General features: G+C 34.7%; 1 protein-coding gene across 1 annotated transcript; it reads left to right on the top strand.

Annotated features, from left to right (window-relative positions):
* Nucleotides 1-11,280: 11,280 nt before the first annotated feature.
* On the top strand, nucleotides 11,281-11,619 carry LOC135679649 (sigma factor binding protein 1, chloroplastic-like). Its single transcript, XM_065193638.1, has one exon. The coding sequence runs from the start codon at nucleotides 11,281-11,283 to the stop codon at nucleotides 11,617-11,619; it is 339 nt and encodes a 112-aa protein (XP_065049710.1).
* Nucleotides 11,620-17,789: the final 6,170 nt, after the last annotated feature.

Below are 17,789 nucleotides of genomic sequence, written 5' to 3'. Positions count from 1 at the left end.
CAGAAGAAGAAGATGGTGTGAGAGTCAGCTGTGACTTATGCCCTTATTGCAGCGATAGAGGTCAGATGTGACCAAGCCACAATCTGGAGGATTAGCTCGGAGAACAAAGCAGCAAAAAAGAAAGAAAGACGCCATGGTCCACATCCCGTGAGGATAAGATGACGAGTGGGAATTGTAAGGATCAGTGAGGGAATACAATTGGCTCTTTCATCTGCTCGTCATGTATTCCTTTCAGAAATATATTATTGTAGCATTTTCTCGTACACAAGCCTCACCATGAACTGTTGTGGTCGCCATTTGTTTGCTTCTGTTTTTCTTGATTGCTTCGCTGCAAGGGCAAGTCTCCTGTCAGCATATGAACTCTGCTCTCTCAATTCCGTCCTTACTCTCGCTTCGTGCCAAAGCCGTCATCTCTGAGTTCACATCCTTGTTTGGCCTCGAAAGCACTCATGGGACGTCGAGAACACGACAATATCATGCAAGATAGCAACAGTCACCCAAGTTTCTCGATTATTTCTCCCAGGTTGGTGATGGATCATCTTCCTGCATCAACCTGCAACTAAATTGCAAACAAATCGTTGTCTTATTTTTTTTTTTATATATATATATATATATATATATATATATATGTGAAACTCAAATAATAATTTATTACTCTTCTAGATATTTGTTACTGTTAAAATGGACATCAATCCACATCTTGAAATCGATTGATTTGATCACTAATTTGAAACATATTAAGTTAACAAATCAAATGATCTTTCAGAAGTATTTGAGCTGACGACTTCTTCAGAGCTTAGTTTTTTTTTATCACGTATTTTCTTATAAGGATTTGATGGGTGCATTAATTTTAATTTTAATTTAAATATTTTGACTGATGATTTATACCAAATAAAATTATCTCATTAGATCAAATCGTAATATTAGATCTCGACTAAAGCTTAATACATTCATCAAATATAAATATTCTGTTTTAGATATCATGCTTATATAGTATCATATCATCATATGAAATGAAGCCACATAATCATTTGGTTAAGTGGACTATCAATGGCCAATTGGATACCATGTATAAACATAATTGGTTGCTTAGAGTCTTAATTATTAGCCACATGTCGAGTTTTATTAAAAATTACAATCCTTTTTTAATCTTGTTTATATTCATAGAAAAACCACTTTTAATCGAAATTTAGGTCAAAATGTTCGATACAAATGAAAATAATAGAGAGAAAATGTGTAAAACATAAATGAGGATCAAGATTTTACTACATTGTAAGGTTTAAAAGAAAATTCCCCTTTATTTTGTGTTTTTCGACAATCATTTGCAGAAAAAAAATCCCTACTCAATACATCAGAAATGCTTTATGGTCTCCCAACCGCAGGCACAAAGCGCCCACAAGAAAAGCTCAAGTCCATACCAATGAATGAAGTGGGACATGCAATGCATGTAATCTCATTTCATCTATATGACACTGCACAACGAAAAGCTCCCCTATCTTTCATTTAGGTATGCACATGTGATATCTCAATGTAGTTGAAGCCCAACTTTGATTCTTGAATTCACTGCAACTACATGCTTGTCATTGTCGTGCATTGTAGCTCTGTTGATTTTTCTTGCACAACTTCGAGGATAAGGGGAAGAGAATAGTAGATAAAATTAGGAGTTTTTCCAATCCAATCCATAGTATTTTTGGATTGATTCAATAGTATCTATTTATATTGTCTAAAAGATAGGTAAATTATAATATTTTTAAAGCAATTAAAAAATCTACCATATCCCAAATAAATCTTTTTATCCTAATCTATTCATTTAAATCAAAATCTTTATTTTTTTTCTTTATCTAATCTATATTGTTTGAATTAATCTTAATACACTTCCTTAATTCAAATAGTTGTAATTTGAAGTTGTCTATAAAATATTTTTTTTTTACCAAAACTTTTGTAAAGATATCGGCAAACTGGTCTTTAGTGTTGCATATATCATTTTTGCATCTTTAATATTTTTTAAAATATTTAATGGTTGCTTATTTTTATTTTCCTTAGAAGATTTGTTAAAACCATTGTTGGCTTTTGATACTTGAGATTTCTATTGCCATTTTGAATATTCATCATGGAAACTTTCTTCAAAGTTATCATCCTTATCTTCATCAGTATTGGTACTCTCCTTTTTTATAGTCTTTATAATATGTTTACTAGTGGTAGATGAAATACAATCTAAAATTTTTGCTTCTTGTATTGTGGCTCCCCATCGCTCTCATCAAAACTTTCATCAACTTTAGTCTTATTTTGATAAATTTATCATATGAGATAATTTATATAGACCAACAAAAATTCAGATAATCATAGCCTTTGTACCAGCATGTAAAGAGAAATCCGAAAACAATAAAGGAAACATTTTATTTTTTGTCATTCTCACAGTTGCTATTAATTTTTTAATTTTTTTTATCATAAATCAAGTATTTTGTATCATTAGAAATAGTATAATATCCTTTTCTCATAAGTTATCCTATATTGATAAGATTTTATTTTAAATTAAGAATAAATATCACATCATCAATATTTTTTTTTTTATCAAATTTAGTGTTCACAATAATTATTTCTTTTTCTTCTACTTTATTGTCATTTCCGATCTTATTGTCATTTCCGATCTAATTAAGAATAAATATCACATCATCAACCTTATTGTCATTTCCGATCTTGTACTATAGATTTGATTGAATCACCTAGCATTTGGAATAAATTTTTATCCCCTATGATACGATTACTACATCCACTATTTAAAAACCAAATAGATCTAGAATATTCTTTATTAGATACTATAAAAAAAAAATTTTTTATCTCATTTTTCATCATTATTTTTCTTATGATATTTGTTTAATTTTAATTCTAACAATCTTTTTCAAGATGATCATAGTAAGAGCTGAGAGAAACATTTGGATTTTTATTTTTGTACCAACAATTTTTTTTAAAATGTCTAATATTTTTGTAACAAAAATATTGATGAGTTTCTTTATTACCTTCATTTTCGATCATGACCTCTACTATTTTGATCTCTCCCATTCGATTTCTGAATTTTTCTTTTAATCCTTCATCTTACCTATTTTGATTATGTTATGAAGTTTCTTTTGAAGATCTATTTACCTTTTGTTTATGAACTAAAAGGGAGCCCATTAATTTATCAATAGATAATATATTTGTATCTTTAGCTTCTTCGGTAGAAATCATATCAAATTTTGGAGATAAACTCCGTAAAACCTTTTTTACTATAGTTTGATTTGTTAGATTTTCATCGTAAGATCTTATCGGTTCACAAGAAAAGATACTTTGGAAAAGAAATCAATAATAGATTCATAATCTTTCACCATAAGAGCTTCGAATTCAAACTAAAAAATTTGAAGTTTTAAAATTTTTTACTTTATCTGTGCCTCTAAACATATTTTTTAATATTTTTTTAAGCTTCTATTAATATTGATGCCATCATGATTCAAAAAAATACAGAATCATCTATTGCTTGTTGTAGCATATAGAGGGCTCTTATATCTTTTTGTATATTCTCATTCATCTGATTTCTTTGATCTTTAGTAATATTGGGATCTTGTAAATTATACTTAACATTATCATTTTCTATCAAATTTCATAATTCTTATGAAATAAATAGGGTTTTCATCTTAATAATTCAAAATTGATAATTACCTTTAAAGATAGGAAGAAGTAAATTAAGAACAAACTCTGATGCTTGCCATATTCTTTTTTTTTAGATCTATTAGCCTTTCCTTTTCTTTTTAATCGATATACTCCTATTGATCTTCTTTGGCTCTAATATCATACTATTGATCTTATTTGAACCAAGCTCTGATACCATATTGTTAGCTCTGATACTACACTTTTGGCTTTTCTATAAAATTTCAAGGAGAAGAGGAAGAGAATAATAGAGAAAACAAAGAGTACTTCCAATCTATGGTGTTTTTTAATTGATCCAAGGTACCTATTTATATTGACTAAAAGATAAAACATAAGTTTTTTAAAATAATAAAAAAATCTATCATATCTCAAATAAATCTTTTCATCATAATCTATTTATTTAAATCTAAATCTTGATTTTTTAATTTTATTTAATTTTAATTATTTGAATTAATCTTAACATCATATGGGAGGAGGTTTGCCTTCATGTACTGGCATTAAAAAACTGGTGAAATAGTACTATCAAGGAATCGAATCATTGGAGAGACTAACAAATGTGGGATGCAGAGAGAGAAATTGATGGTGACCTCATTGAAGCAGCTTAAACGTAGCACAGTGGATCACATCCAAATGCCATCGGTGTTTGGCTGCAATTCTTGGTCTTGTACCTACTAATTTTTATTCCCTATAATTTCTTGAGTAGGGTTTGGAATGGGGTGGGTTGGTCTGAGTCCAAAACCCTAAAAATTGGGAACTAGAATGGGGTTTATTTTAAGTCTTCATTTAATTGGATTGAGCATGGACCAAGAAAACAACAGATCGGTCCAATCATATTAATCTGATCATTACTCAATATGACCCATGTCCAATTTATGATTGCAACCCATTACAGTTGAACTGATGAGCTTCTCATATGGGAAGACTGATCCATTCAATTGAGTTAATGAAAAATTATTTCATTTTTTTAGCTGAAATCTTAAGCAGTTCTACAAAAAAAGGAATTATCCCTAATCAACTTAACAAGTGGTGGACTGACCCAAGTCAAAGGTTTATTATTATTATTATTATTATTATTATTATTTATTATTATTATTATTTATATATAAATATTATCTAATTATGAACATAAAATATTTATAATAAAATTATATATATATAATTTGTTAACCACTAGTTCTAAGTATCTCCTCAGCAACAATCTAAACCGCGACTAGTATGGATTGACAGTCAAATCGAATAGCACCATAAGTATATATGTTCTATCTATTCCGACTGAATCGAGTTTATAAATAATGATCATAACCCAATTATACTTCCAAATACAAGAATAACTTAAAACAATATGAATAAACTATATCTTCTTCACCTAATGTTGATTATGATAGTTTTAACTTCGTTATCAAATGCAAATATCAAACTCTCAATTTTAAAAAGGTGAAGTTTATCATGTTTACATTTTTTTTAAAAATAAGATAAGTGACGAAAGCAACTCATGACCCTAAAAGAAAAACTATCAAATTTTTTACCAACTAAACTATCTAACACATTGAAAAAATTATTATGTTTAAACTTATTGAATGTTATGATAACATGATTGAATGCAATACAAAATAACAATGGATCAGTGTAGCCCCACCTTTCAGGTTTCATAATCATCAGATTTATTATGATTTAGTCATGGTAGTTGGTGAAAACATAATTTGTACTACTTTAATCATATATCCATGTATAAAGTTCAACTTAGTAGGTCAAATGAAGTGCAAATAGAAGATGATCATGTGATAAATTATGTTCATGTATATATATATATATATATATATATATATATATAACGTGTGTGTTTCTGATACGGATTATTTTGACGCATATATTGAATTCGGATTCACAAAGTATGATTTGTGGTTCCCTTTCTTTCTATTGCCAACTACGCTGCAATCCATGTGAACCACCCGACATAAAATCCAACAATAACTTCCCTTCAGGATCTAATCGTCGTCATCTTCAACCCCAACTACTACGTCATTATGTCCTACCAATATCTTTCTCGAAAGCCGAATACCAGACCATTATTGCCCCATTGATTGCTCCTCTACATCTTGTTGGGCTGATGGCCCATATTCAGCCCATGTGGGCTTTATCAGCCCACAGCCCACACCCTCTCTTAACCTAACCCTAATTAAGATTAGGGGGGTGTGGTGGCTGCGTTTTAGAGGCAGATTAAGGCTATAAAAAGGCAGCAACGAGACAGATCTTGGAGGCCACGGGATTCCAAAGAGAAGAAGGAGATCAAGGCAGAAAAGGAAGAGAAAGAAAGGGAAGAAGACAAGGACAACGCAGAGAGACTGTTCACAATCATCTAGCAGTGTTCTCATCTCAGGTTAGATCAAATCTACAGTAAACTCTTGCTGTGATTACTTGGGGAGGTTTTAGATATTGTGAGCAGTGACGTGATCCTTGTATCCCAGTTATTCTCTTGTGGTTGTTGCTAGGGTTTTGAGCAAGAGATTGAGATTTGTATATTCATTATTCTCATAGTGGATTATCTCTAGTTTGCCCCGTGGTTTTTACCCTTCACATTGAAGGGGTTTTCCACGTATATCTTGGTGTTCTGTTTGATTGTGTTTCCATTTTATTCCGCTGCGTATTTTGGTCTTATAGTATTTGTTCCTATACAAAGGTTATTCCTCTTTTTATCCCCATCAACTGGTATCAGAGCGGGGTTTTGGTGATTTAATTTTTGTATTTGAACATGGAGGCCAGTAATATTTCTCGCATGATTAGTTTAAATTGAAATAATTGGATGATATGGAAACCAAGAATAGAAGATCTCTTGTATTGCAAAGATTTGTATGGACCTTTGCAAGGGGATAGTGCAAAACCTACAACTATGACAGATGATGAGTGGAAGAGGTTAGATCGAAAAACAATTGGGTTTATTAGACAGTGGCTTGATGATAGTGTCTTTCACCATGTTTCTACTGAAATTTCTGCATATTCTCTTTGGAAAAAATTGGAAAGTCTCTATGAGAGAAAAACAGCTGGCAACAAAGCTTTTTTGATCAGAAAACTTGTGAACCTAAAATATAGAGAGGGTGCTTCTATTGCTGAGCATTTGAATGAAATGCAGAGTATTATTAACCAGTTATCCTCTATGAAAATGTCTCTTGATGATGAGTTGCAGGCATTGTTACTTCTCAGTTCATTACCAGAAAGTTGGGAGACACTGGTGGTTTCCCTCAGTAATTCTGCGCCAGATGGTATTGTCACTATGAGTCAAGTAATAAGCAGTTTGTTGAATGAGGAGTTGAGAAGAAAGAGTTCAGCAACATCTCAGAATGATTCACAGTCACTTATCTCAGAGAACAGAGGAAGGTCAAAGTCCAGAAGCAGTTCACGTATGGGTAGGAGCAAGTCAAGATCAAGAAAAGATATTGTTTGCTATAACTGTGGTGAGAAAGGACATTACAAGAACCAATGTAAGCAACCTAAGAAGAACAAGAAAAAGGGAAAAGAAGTGGAGTCTACAGAATCAAAGGATAATACTACAGCTATAGTGCAGGGTGGTGATTATTTGATTTTGTCTCCTTCTGATGATATTTTTTCTTGTGTGTGTCAGGATCTTGAGTGGGTGATTGACACAGGTGCTTCTTATCATGCTACACCTCGGAGGGAGTTTTTTGCTACATACAGGTCTGGAAACTTTGGTGTTGTCAAGATGGGCAACTATGGCACAGCAGACATCATTGGCATGGGTGATATCCATTTAAAGACCAACCTTGGCTGCAAGTTGGTACTTAAGGATGTGAGACATGTGGTTGACTTGAGGCTGAATTTAATTTCAGTTGGAAGACTAGATGATGAAGACTATGAAAGCAGATTTCACAGAGGGCAATGGAAACTCAGTAAGGGTTCTCTTGTTATAGCTAATGGAAAGAAATGTCATACTTTGTACAGGTTGCAGGCTAAAGCTTATGGTGAGCAGTTAAATGCTACAGAGAAAGACTTCAGTATGGAGTTGTGGCATAGGCGATTGGGACACATGAGCGAGAAGGGGCTGCAAACTCTTTCCAAGAGAGAGGTATTACCAGATCTCAGAGGTATACATCTGAACCCTTGTATTGATTGTTTAGCTGGTAAACAACATAGAGTTTCATTTGCTAGTGCTGCTTTGTCTAGAAAAATGCATGCCTTAGACCGTGTTTATACAGATGTATGTGGTCCTTTGAGGATAAAAACTCCTGGTGGATCCGTTGATGTTCTTGGTATAAGTGGTGCACTTTATTTTGTCACTTTTATAGATGATTTTTCTAGGAAAGTTTGGGCCTATGCTTTGAAGACCAAAGATCAGGTTATTAATGTCTTTAAAGAGTTTCATGCCAGGGTTGAAAGGGAGACAGAAAGGAAATTGAAATGCATAAGATCAGATAATGGTGGTGAGTATACAGGATTGTTTAATGACTATTGCAGGTCACATGGAATCCAACATGAGATGACAGTTCCTGGTACACCTCAGCATAATGCAATTGCAGAGAGGATGAACCGCACCATTATGGAAAATATCAGATGTATGCTTTCACAGGCCAAGCTACCCAAAAGGTTTTGGGATGAGGCTTTGAGGACTGCAGTTGATGTGATCAACTTATCACCATGTACAGCCCTAGATGGTGATGTTGCAGAGCATGTATGGTCAGGGAAAGATGTTTCCTACAAGCATTTGAAAGTGTTTGGTTGTCGTGCATTTGCACATGTTCCAGATAATGAGAGGTCCAAGCTGGATGGTAAGTCTAAAGAATGTATTTTTCTTGGTTACTCACATGATCAGTTTGGTTACAGGCTTTGGGATCCAGAAAAGCAGAAGGTGTTCAGGAGCAGAGATGTGATCTTCTTTGAGGATCAAACCTTTGAGGATTTGAAGAAGAAGGCATCAGCCAAGACTTCTGCAGAAGGATTAGCAGATTGTGACCCAATTACTCCTCCAGTATATCAGGGTGATGGGGGAGATATGCAGGAAGATGGTGTAGAACCTGATATTGATCTACCTGTAGGACATGTTGAGCAAGAAGAAGTAGGAGAGCAAGTTCCCGCAGAACCTCAGTTGAGAAGATCTTTTAGACAACGTCAACCTTCCAGAAGATACTCTACAGATGAGTATGTGATGCTTACTGATGCAGGTGAACCAGAGAGTTACCAGGAAGCAATTGAGAGTGAGCAGAAAGAGAAGTGGTTAGCTGCTATGCAGGAAGAGATGGATGCTCTTCAGAAGAACCACACTTATGATTTGGTGCTACTACCAAATGGAATGAAGGCCTTGAAGAACAAGTGGGTTTTTAGGTTGAAGACTCAAGAATATTGTTCTCAACCAAAGTACAAAGCTAGATTGGTTGTGAAAGGCTTTGGTCAAAAGAAATGTATTGACTTTGAAGAGATATTTTCTCCTGTTGTTAAAATGTCTTCTATTCGTGTTGCTCTTGGTATTGCTGCTAGCCAGGACTTGGAGGTTGAGCAGTTAGATGTGAAAACAGCTTTCCTTCATGGTGATTTGGAGGAGGAAATTTATATGGAGCAACCAGAAGGCTTCAAAGTTAAAGGTAAAAATAATTTTGTCTGCAAGTTGAAGAAGAGCTTGTATGGGCTAAAGCAAGCTCCAAGACAGTGGTACAGAAAGTTTGATTCATTTATGACAGAAAATGGATACAAAAGAATGGCTTCAGATCATTGTGTGTACATCAAATGGTTTGGTGAGGATTTTATTATTCTCTTACTTTATGTTGATGACATGCTTATTCTTGGGAAAGATATGTCTAAAATTGACAGGTTGAAGAAGGAACTGAGTGAGTCTTTTGCAATGAAGGACATGGGGCCAGCAAAGCAAATACTAGGCATGCAGATTTCTCGTGACAGGAAAAATAAGAAGATTTGGTTGTCACAGGAGAAATACATCGAGAAGGTATTGGAAAGATTCAGTATGAGCAATGCTAAGCCAGTTGGTTCTCCTCTTGCAGGTCACTTCAAGTTGTGCTCAGAACAGAGTCCGTCAAGTGATGAGGAGAAGGAGAAAATGCAAAAGGTTCCTTATGCTTCAGCAGTTGGAAGTTTAATGTATGCAATGGTATGTACGAGGCCAGACATCGCATATGCAGTGGGTGTTACTAGCAGATTTCTTGCAAATCCAGGCAAAGAACACTGGGCAGCGGTGAAGTGGATTTTTAGATATCTCAGAGGGAGCTCTAAGGTTTGTTTAAGCTTTGGAGGTGGACCACCTGTGTTGACAGGTTACACAGATGCAGATATGGCCAGAGATATAGATACGAGGAAGTCTACTTCAGGTTATGTACTTACTTTTGCAGGGGGAGCTGTGTCATGGCAATCCAGGTTACAAAGGTGTATTGCTCTCTCCACCACAGAAGCAGAATATATTGCTGCTACAGAGGTATGCAAAGAAATATTATGGATGAAAGAATTCTTACAAGAATTGGGGCTGAAACAAAAAAATTATGTGGTGCATTGTGACAGCCAGAGTGCCATCCATTTGTGTAAGAACCCAATGTTTCATTCCAAGTCAAAGCATATAGATGTCAGATACCACTGGATTCGAAATGTATTTGAAGAGAAGCAGTTGCAGCTTCAGAAAATTCATACAGATGACAACGGAGCAGACATGTTAACGAAGACCTTACCAAAAGAAAGACAGGAGATATGCCGACAGTTGGTCGGCATGGCTTCACATTGAGGAGTCATGGGACAGCCTCCCTTATGGGCTGAAGGGGGAGGTTGTTGGGCTGATGGCCCATATTCAGCCCATGTGGGCTTTATCAGCCCACAGCCCACACTCTCTCTTAACCTAACCCTAATTAAGATTAGGGGGGTGTGGTGGCTGCGTTTTAGAGGCAGATTAAGGCTATAAAAAGGCAGCAACGAGGCAGATCTTGGAGGCCACGGGATTCCAAAGAGAAGAAGGAGATCAAGGCAGAAAAGGAAGAGAAAGAAAGGGAAGAAGACAAGGACAACGCAGAGAGACTGTTCACAATCATCTAGCAGTGTTCTCATCTCAGGTTAGATCAAATCTACAGTAGACTCTTGCTGTGATTACTTGGGGAGGTTTTAGATATTGTGAGCAGTGACGTGATCCTTGTATCCCAGTTATTCTCTTGTGGTTGTTGCTAGGGTTTTGAGCAAGAGATTGAGATTTGTATATTCATTATTCTCATAGTGGATTATCTCTAGTTTGCCCCGTGGTTTTTACCCTTCACATTGAAGGGGTTTTCCACGTATATCTTGGTGTTCTGTTTGATTGTGTTTCCATTTTATTCCGCTGCGTATTTTGGTCTTCTAGTATTTGTTCCTATACAAAGGTTATTCCTCTTTTTATCCCCATCACACCTCTCCCTCTCTCTCTCTCTCTCTTTCTTTCTCTCTCTCTGTATATATAGGTGTGTGCACGAATCTTTATTGGATGCACAGTAGCCACGCCATGCTCTGATAACATTTCTTTTTCCTCCCTCCATCATCTCTTCCCAGAAACCGCATACCCTCCTCTCCAAAAACCACGGCTCTGCACCATAAAAATCTCCTCCCCTTCATCCTTAGGAGTTCCTGGCGATGAAGAGACTGGGCGTCCACCCCAAGTGCCTCAAGCGGTCCAAGGCGGCCAAGAAGACCCCGATCAAGGTGGTGTACATCTCGGACCCCATGAGGGTGACCGCCACCGCCGCCACCTTCCGCTCCCTCGTTCAGAGGCTCACCGGCCGGGACTCGGTGCTCGAAACGACGGATGACTCCTCGACAGCGTCTGCATCTCCCTCGGCGGCGAGCTCGACCCCGTCGAATCATGGCGTCAGCTGCAACGTGGAGCAGGAGAACAGCTTGGTGGCTCCGATCGAAGCGTTTGATGAGGCGTTTGTTGCACGAATGCTGGAGAGCTTTTCTGGATTCATGTAGCCGACGCTGTACTAGCTCCAATCCTCAAGTAAGAGGACGTTGGGAGTTTAACAAGTGTGACTCCATCATGGTGGTGTTCTCCCAAGGATTCTGTATATATTCCTCCTTTGGTAGTATTACTGTACTTTCCATTGCACTTGCAAGTAAACTCTTATTTGAGTGTGATCTTCTTATGAAAAGATCAAACATGCTTGGCCATGGGTTATTGGAAGGCATTGGGATGATACAAATATAGGAGATGTATATAAGATTTTATGTGTAGTGGTGAATGAAGTGGAGTAGCATCTCATGGAATTCCTTCATAAACAATTCTTTTACCCATATATTATGCCTCCTGGCCACAAAAATTATATATCTTCCAAATAAAAGTTGGGATTTATGAAAAGGAAGTGATTTTTCTTACAAAAATGAACAACATTTTTGCACAAGACCTCTACTTAATTACCTTCTCACTAGAAAAGGGAAGCAAGAAATGTGTATGATTACATCCCTAGTAACTAAAAATTCCTTTTATACAATAAAATTCTTGTAGGTAACAAAACATATAACACTGGTATTCTCTATCAGTATTTGGGACACCATCTATTAATATATGTTAAGTCTTCTCAATATTGATATTCTCCTTATTTAAGAAAAAATAAAACATCTTTTTTTTTTTTTTTCTAATTTCTTATGTTTCCATTAATCTTCTCCTGATCTATACATGTTTAATTAAAACCAGTGTTATAAGGTTGAGTTAATGCTCATTGATGTTCCGTTCTTTTGCTTTGCTGTCCACTATTCATAAAACACTTATGGTAGTTCACTTGCTTTCATATTTGATAGGTTAGATAGATAAGATGGTGCTATCAACCACGTAGCCAAGTGAGCTATCATAGTTAAGGCAATTGTGTTCTTTTATCAACCAGGTAGCCAAGTCAGCTATCATGAACTTTCTTATGGGTGTCCATACAATTAGTATAGTTTTAGCTAGTTAATTATGTTAATTTAACTGTATTCATATTATTGTTATTATACAGAATAATTTTAATATCAAATCTAAAATCAAATAATCATATATCCAATGTGCGTATTTTTCAATGAGAATATTTTTATTTGATTCATAGAATGCACTTTATAGTTTAATCTATAGAATGCAGCAATACCAATCTCCTCTCTTATTATCTCTCAAAGAACCACCATGAGTGATGAAATAGAAATTAGGGAGAGTTGAGAATAGATATATAATCTCTTGTTGTATTATGTTATAAGGTGTATTAAGTCTTTAGGATATCCTATATATTATAGGTGAGAGAGGTCATCTCCTAAGAAATCTATCGACTTTCTTTTTATTGTATAATAACCATAATCAAAATATAATCATATTTTTAATTATCTTATCTAATATTTTTTCACTTACTCATTAATTTATAAGATAAAAAAATTAAAATTAAAATAAATAAAATAAAAGTTTATTAAAAATAATTTTATCAATTCAATTTTAGAAAAATTAAATAATATTTTATGCATGGTCATAAATTTTAAAATAAGTCAACAAGTCAAATAAATACAATAATACTTTATTAAATCTGATTATCAATACAAGTCACAATGGTTCTATGTCATCAATATCATGCTCCCTTCTATTAGGATCGTTTCGACATTAAGAGAGGGGGTGAATTAGTGCTTTCATAAAAATTACATTAATTCAAAAATATCGTTCAATCAAACCAGTATCGAAAAGATGTTTAACTTGCAATGTGCATAAAAGTAGTGAGCAAGTAAATCAGTAAGCAATATGAATAAAAAGCATAAATAGAAATGCAAGCTAATTTTATAGTGGTTCGGTTGTCCCGACCTACGTCCACTCTTGATTCTTCTTCCGTCGAGGCCATTGACGTTCACTATCGATCTTCTTTCGACGGATGAAGATCAACTACCCTCTTACAACTCTTTCTCTTTTTCATATGCTCAGGAAAGAACCTTTATACTTCTCTTTTACACTTAGACGTCATTCCTCCCTTAGAAATACCTCTAACTCTAGGAGGAAGATACTCTAAATTTTAAAAGAGATTACAACACATTTTCACTCAAGTATTATTTCTCTTTCTATTTAATTTCTTGCTACCTCAATTAGGAAAGAGTGGGGTATTTATAGACCCCAAATGACTTCAAAAGTAGAGTCAAAAAAATATCACATCCTCGGTTTCAACGGTACTGGCGGTCCCACCGTCAGTATTGGGTGGTACTACCACCTGCACCCTTGACAACTGGTGGTACTACTATCCAATCTGGGCGATACTACTGCCTACCAGACTGACATTGGGCGGTACCACCACTTGATACAATTTGGGAGACTGTATCTTGGTGGTACCACCACCTGTTCTACCAGTGCCACCGCTTGACCCATATATGGGTCATTGAATCAGCCTCCTAATGGGCCTAACTCAACCTTGAATCAGGTCCAATGAGCCCATAATTGAGTTAGCCTAGTTAAACCTGAAACTAACTCAATTAGACCTAGACTACTTTGATCTAGACACACATGATTACAAGCGTGAATCCTATGTTGCTTGATATATCATTGATTCATATGATCCTTCAACGCATAGTCATCTCGTTTGGTGTATTGCCCAATCGGCATATTGACCTTCTGTAACATCCGATCTCCTTTAGTACAATATCCAATCTTTTGGCCCAATGCCTGAACTTATGGCACGAAGTCCTTCCGGCATGTCGACCATGTTGAATCTTGGATTTTGATAATGAAACCAATTGATGTGTTTATGATCTAATCTACATTTTGAGTGATGTAGGACTAACTTCGATTAGGAAAGATAATTAAAGCAAGAAGAATTATGTTGGGCCGGAGTGGAACATGTTAGAAGATTGGACGTCGAGCCGAAGGATCGGTCGATGTATCAACAAAAGGCCTTGGGCCATGGGATCGCGCATCGGGCCAAGAAGAGCAAAAATTACACCAAGAAAATCAGAGTTGCGGAGGTCAACTGACCGATTGGACAATAGGCTACAAAAGAGGATAATGCGCTGAAGAATTGGACGAGGCGTCGATGAATCAATGACATGCCGAATAATATTTGATTAGCTTTGTAATAATTTTCTAGATCGAAGTAGATTTTAGGCGTAATTGGGTTGGAATTGGGCCAACTCAATTAGGGGCCAATTGGGCCTAAGTTTGGGCTGTGTTGGGCCAAGTGAAAAGGTCCAAATAGTGACCCAACATGTGAAACCGTCATGGCACAATCTCCGAGACTGTGTCAGGTGGTGGTATCACTGATTTGGGCAATGGTACCGCCCAGACACAATCTTTGAGAGACTGTCAAGCGATTGTACCGCTAGTCTGGGCAGTGGTATCGCCCAGACACAATCTTCTAGGCGGTGGTACCGCCCAGTGCAGGTGGTGGTATCGCCCGTACCCCGAAATCTTAGGGATTTGAATCTTAGCTCCAAGTTTTGAAGTCATTTGGAGTCTATAAAAACCCCAGCTATTCCTACAAGGAGTAGTAAGAAAGTTAAGCAAAACTCTATAATTCTAAAGTTGTAAACCCTATTAGAAAGTTGAGTTCCCTTCTCCTAAAGCTTAGAGAGAATTCTAAGGGAGGTGTATGAGGGATACCTTGTAAAAGAGGATCGTAAAAGGTTGTCTCATAAACTTGTGAAAAGGAGAAAAGGGGTATAAAAGGGTAGTTAATCTTTGCCCGTTGAAAGAATAATTTGGAGAAGAAGACTTTCTCTTTGAATGCCAAAGCTATGAATGCTTTGTTTTACGTCTTAGACAAAAATGAATTTAATCATGTTTCTATTTGCGAAACTACTTATGAGATTTGGCATACACTTGAAATCACACACGAAAGGACGAGTAGAGTTAAAGACTCTAAAATTAATCTTTTGATGCATGATTTCGAGTTATTTCATATAAAACCAAGCGAAACTATTATTGACATATACACCCATTTTATGGATGTCATCAATAGTTTAAAAACACTTGGTAAAAGTTTTTTCAAATTTTGAACTTGTTAACAAGATATTAAGATCCCTTCCAAAGAGTTGGGATCCTAAAGTAACGGCTATTCAAGAATCTAAGAACTTGAACCATTTTCCAATTGAAGAATTTATCGGATTTGACACTTAGAACAAATAAAGACCACTCAAGCGAAAGCTCAAGTGATGATAACTTTGAACTCTTAACAATAAAGCTTAAAAAAATTTTAAAACAAGAATCGAAGAATAAAAATAAACTTAAAAAGAAGAGGTTGCCAAAGAAGAAGACACTCAAGGTGACTACGGACAAAACGAGCTCATCCGAAGATGAGGAGCAAACCAACAAGGGCAATGTGGCGAACTACGCTTTGACGGCTTTCGTCAATAAGGTAAGCGACTAAATCGAATATCTTTTTCCTTACCATAAAATTACTTAGTATTTTTCATGATTAGTTTTAAATATATATATTTTTTATCATGAGAATTGCTAATAATACTTGCACATTAAATAAGATTAATTCCTTGTATGTTATAAGAAACAATTATGTGTATCTTGATGATTTTGTATTGTTTTTCGATTTTAAAAATGATAGATGGTTTTCATATGAAAAAAACTTGAGCATACTTACATGAAATCAATCACAAAATTTGGAACTAAAAGAACTTGAGCTATTTTTTTATAGGAATCTATCTACGCTGCCTTTATTGAATTTTTCGAAAAGTGATATTGATGATGATTTTGGATCTATTTTCATATGACTCATTTTACTAATGAGATGATATATTCAACTAAATCATTTATCGCATTTATGACTTGTGATATATTCAACATGAAACATCTTTCTTGATGCACGTATGATTCACTCTTTTAAGAGAATATTTATCAAATCATGATAAGTTGAGATTTTCTTTATATGAATCAAGGCTTTTCATTATTCTCTTATGATTCTACTTGCTATATATATTTAAGAGGAGCTTTTCGATATAAATTATGAGATTTCTTATGCATGAATCAAGATGATTGATTATTTTTTCTCCTACAATTCTTTTGTTGTTTACTAAAGAGAATATCTTTTTTAAAATTAATGACTAACAATTTCTATTAAAGATCTTATACTATTTGATCTCCTAAGATTTTCTTTTTATTATTTAAAAAGGAGATTTGTTAAGATGAATCATTTACGAATTGATCTTTCTTGATCTTTCATTTTTCATGTCATGATTTTCATTTGATTACATTTGTATTTATGTGATGCTTAGAGCATTGATATCAAGAGATTTGATAAATCAATTTATGTCATTTTGAATCTCTTGAAAATGATTTTGATGATTTCATGATTTGAATCTAAATGAGATTTTTTTTCCAATCGAATCATGAACCTTCTCTTAATTTCTTAACTTGAGATTTTCTTTTATGAATCAAAATCTCTTGCTCTTTATTCTTGTATTATTCTTGCATTTTGATTAAGAGAAAATTTTCTATTAGAATAATGTCTTTTGGTATTCAAATAATATTTGATATTATATCTTTCATGCCATGATTTATTTATGATACTCCCTTATATTCATAAATTGTATACCTCATCATATTTGATTTAAATTTATCTTTGTTATGATGTGAAAATTAATGTAAAAGGAAAAGAATTACAAAACTGTATTCTTCTCTTCTTTTTGACAATAACAAAGGGGGAGAAAGAACTCACTAGCTTACATGTTCTAAAAAGATGTAAAATTTTACTAACTTGTATATCTAAAACTTGCTAGCTTGCTCATTTCAAAAGAGAAGCAAGAATTACTAGCTTGCACATCTCAAAGTAGAAGCAAAATTACTAGCTTGCACTTCTCAAGAGAGAAGAAAGAACTTGCTATCTTGAACATCATCAAGAATTGCTATTTTGCAATCTCAAGAGAAGCAAAAGTACTATCTTACACATCTCAAGAGAGGCAATACTCATGATGCATGAACATCTCAAAATTTGCTAGCTTATATATTGGAAAATGATATAAAACTTTCCAAAGATGCTAACTTGCATGTTGTAAAATGAAGTAAAATTTTGCTATCTTGCGCTTTGCAAAGGAAGCAACAAATACACTTCTTAAAAGAGAAGAAAGAAAATTACTAGCTTGCATGATGATAAAACTTGAAATTATGTTTTGATTTGAAATTACATCTCAAAAAATTGGCTAGA

The sequence above is a fragment of the Musa acuminata genome, chromosome BXJ1-1 (genome assembly GCF_036884655.1).
Source record: "Musa acuminata AAA Group cultivar baxijiao chromosome BXJ1-1, Cavendish_Baxijiao_AAA, whole genome shotgun sequence".
Lineage (NCBI taxonomy): Eukaryota > Viridiplantae > Streptophyta > Magnoliopsida > Zingiberales > Musaceae > Musa > Musa acuminata.
This window is presented reverse-complemented; position numbering and strand designations above follow the sequence as displayed.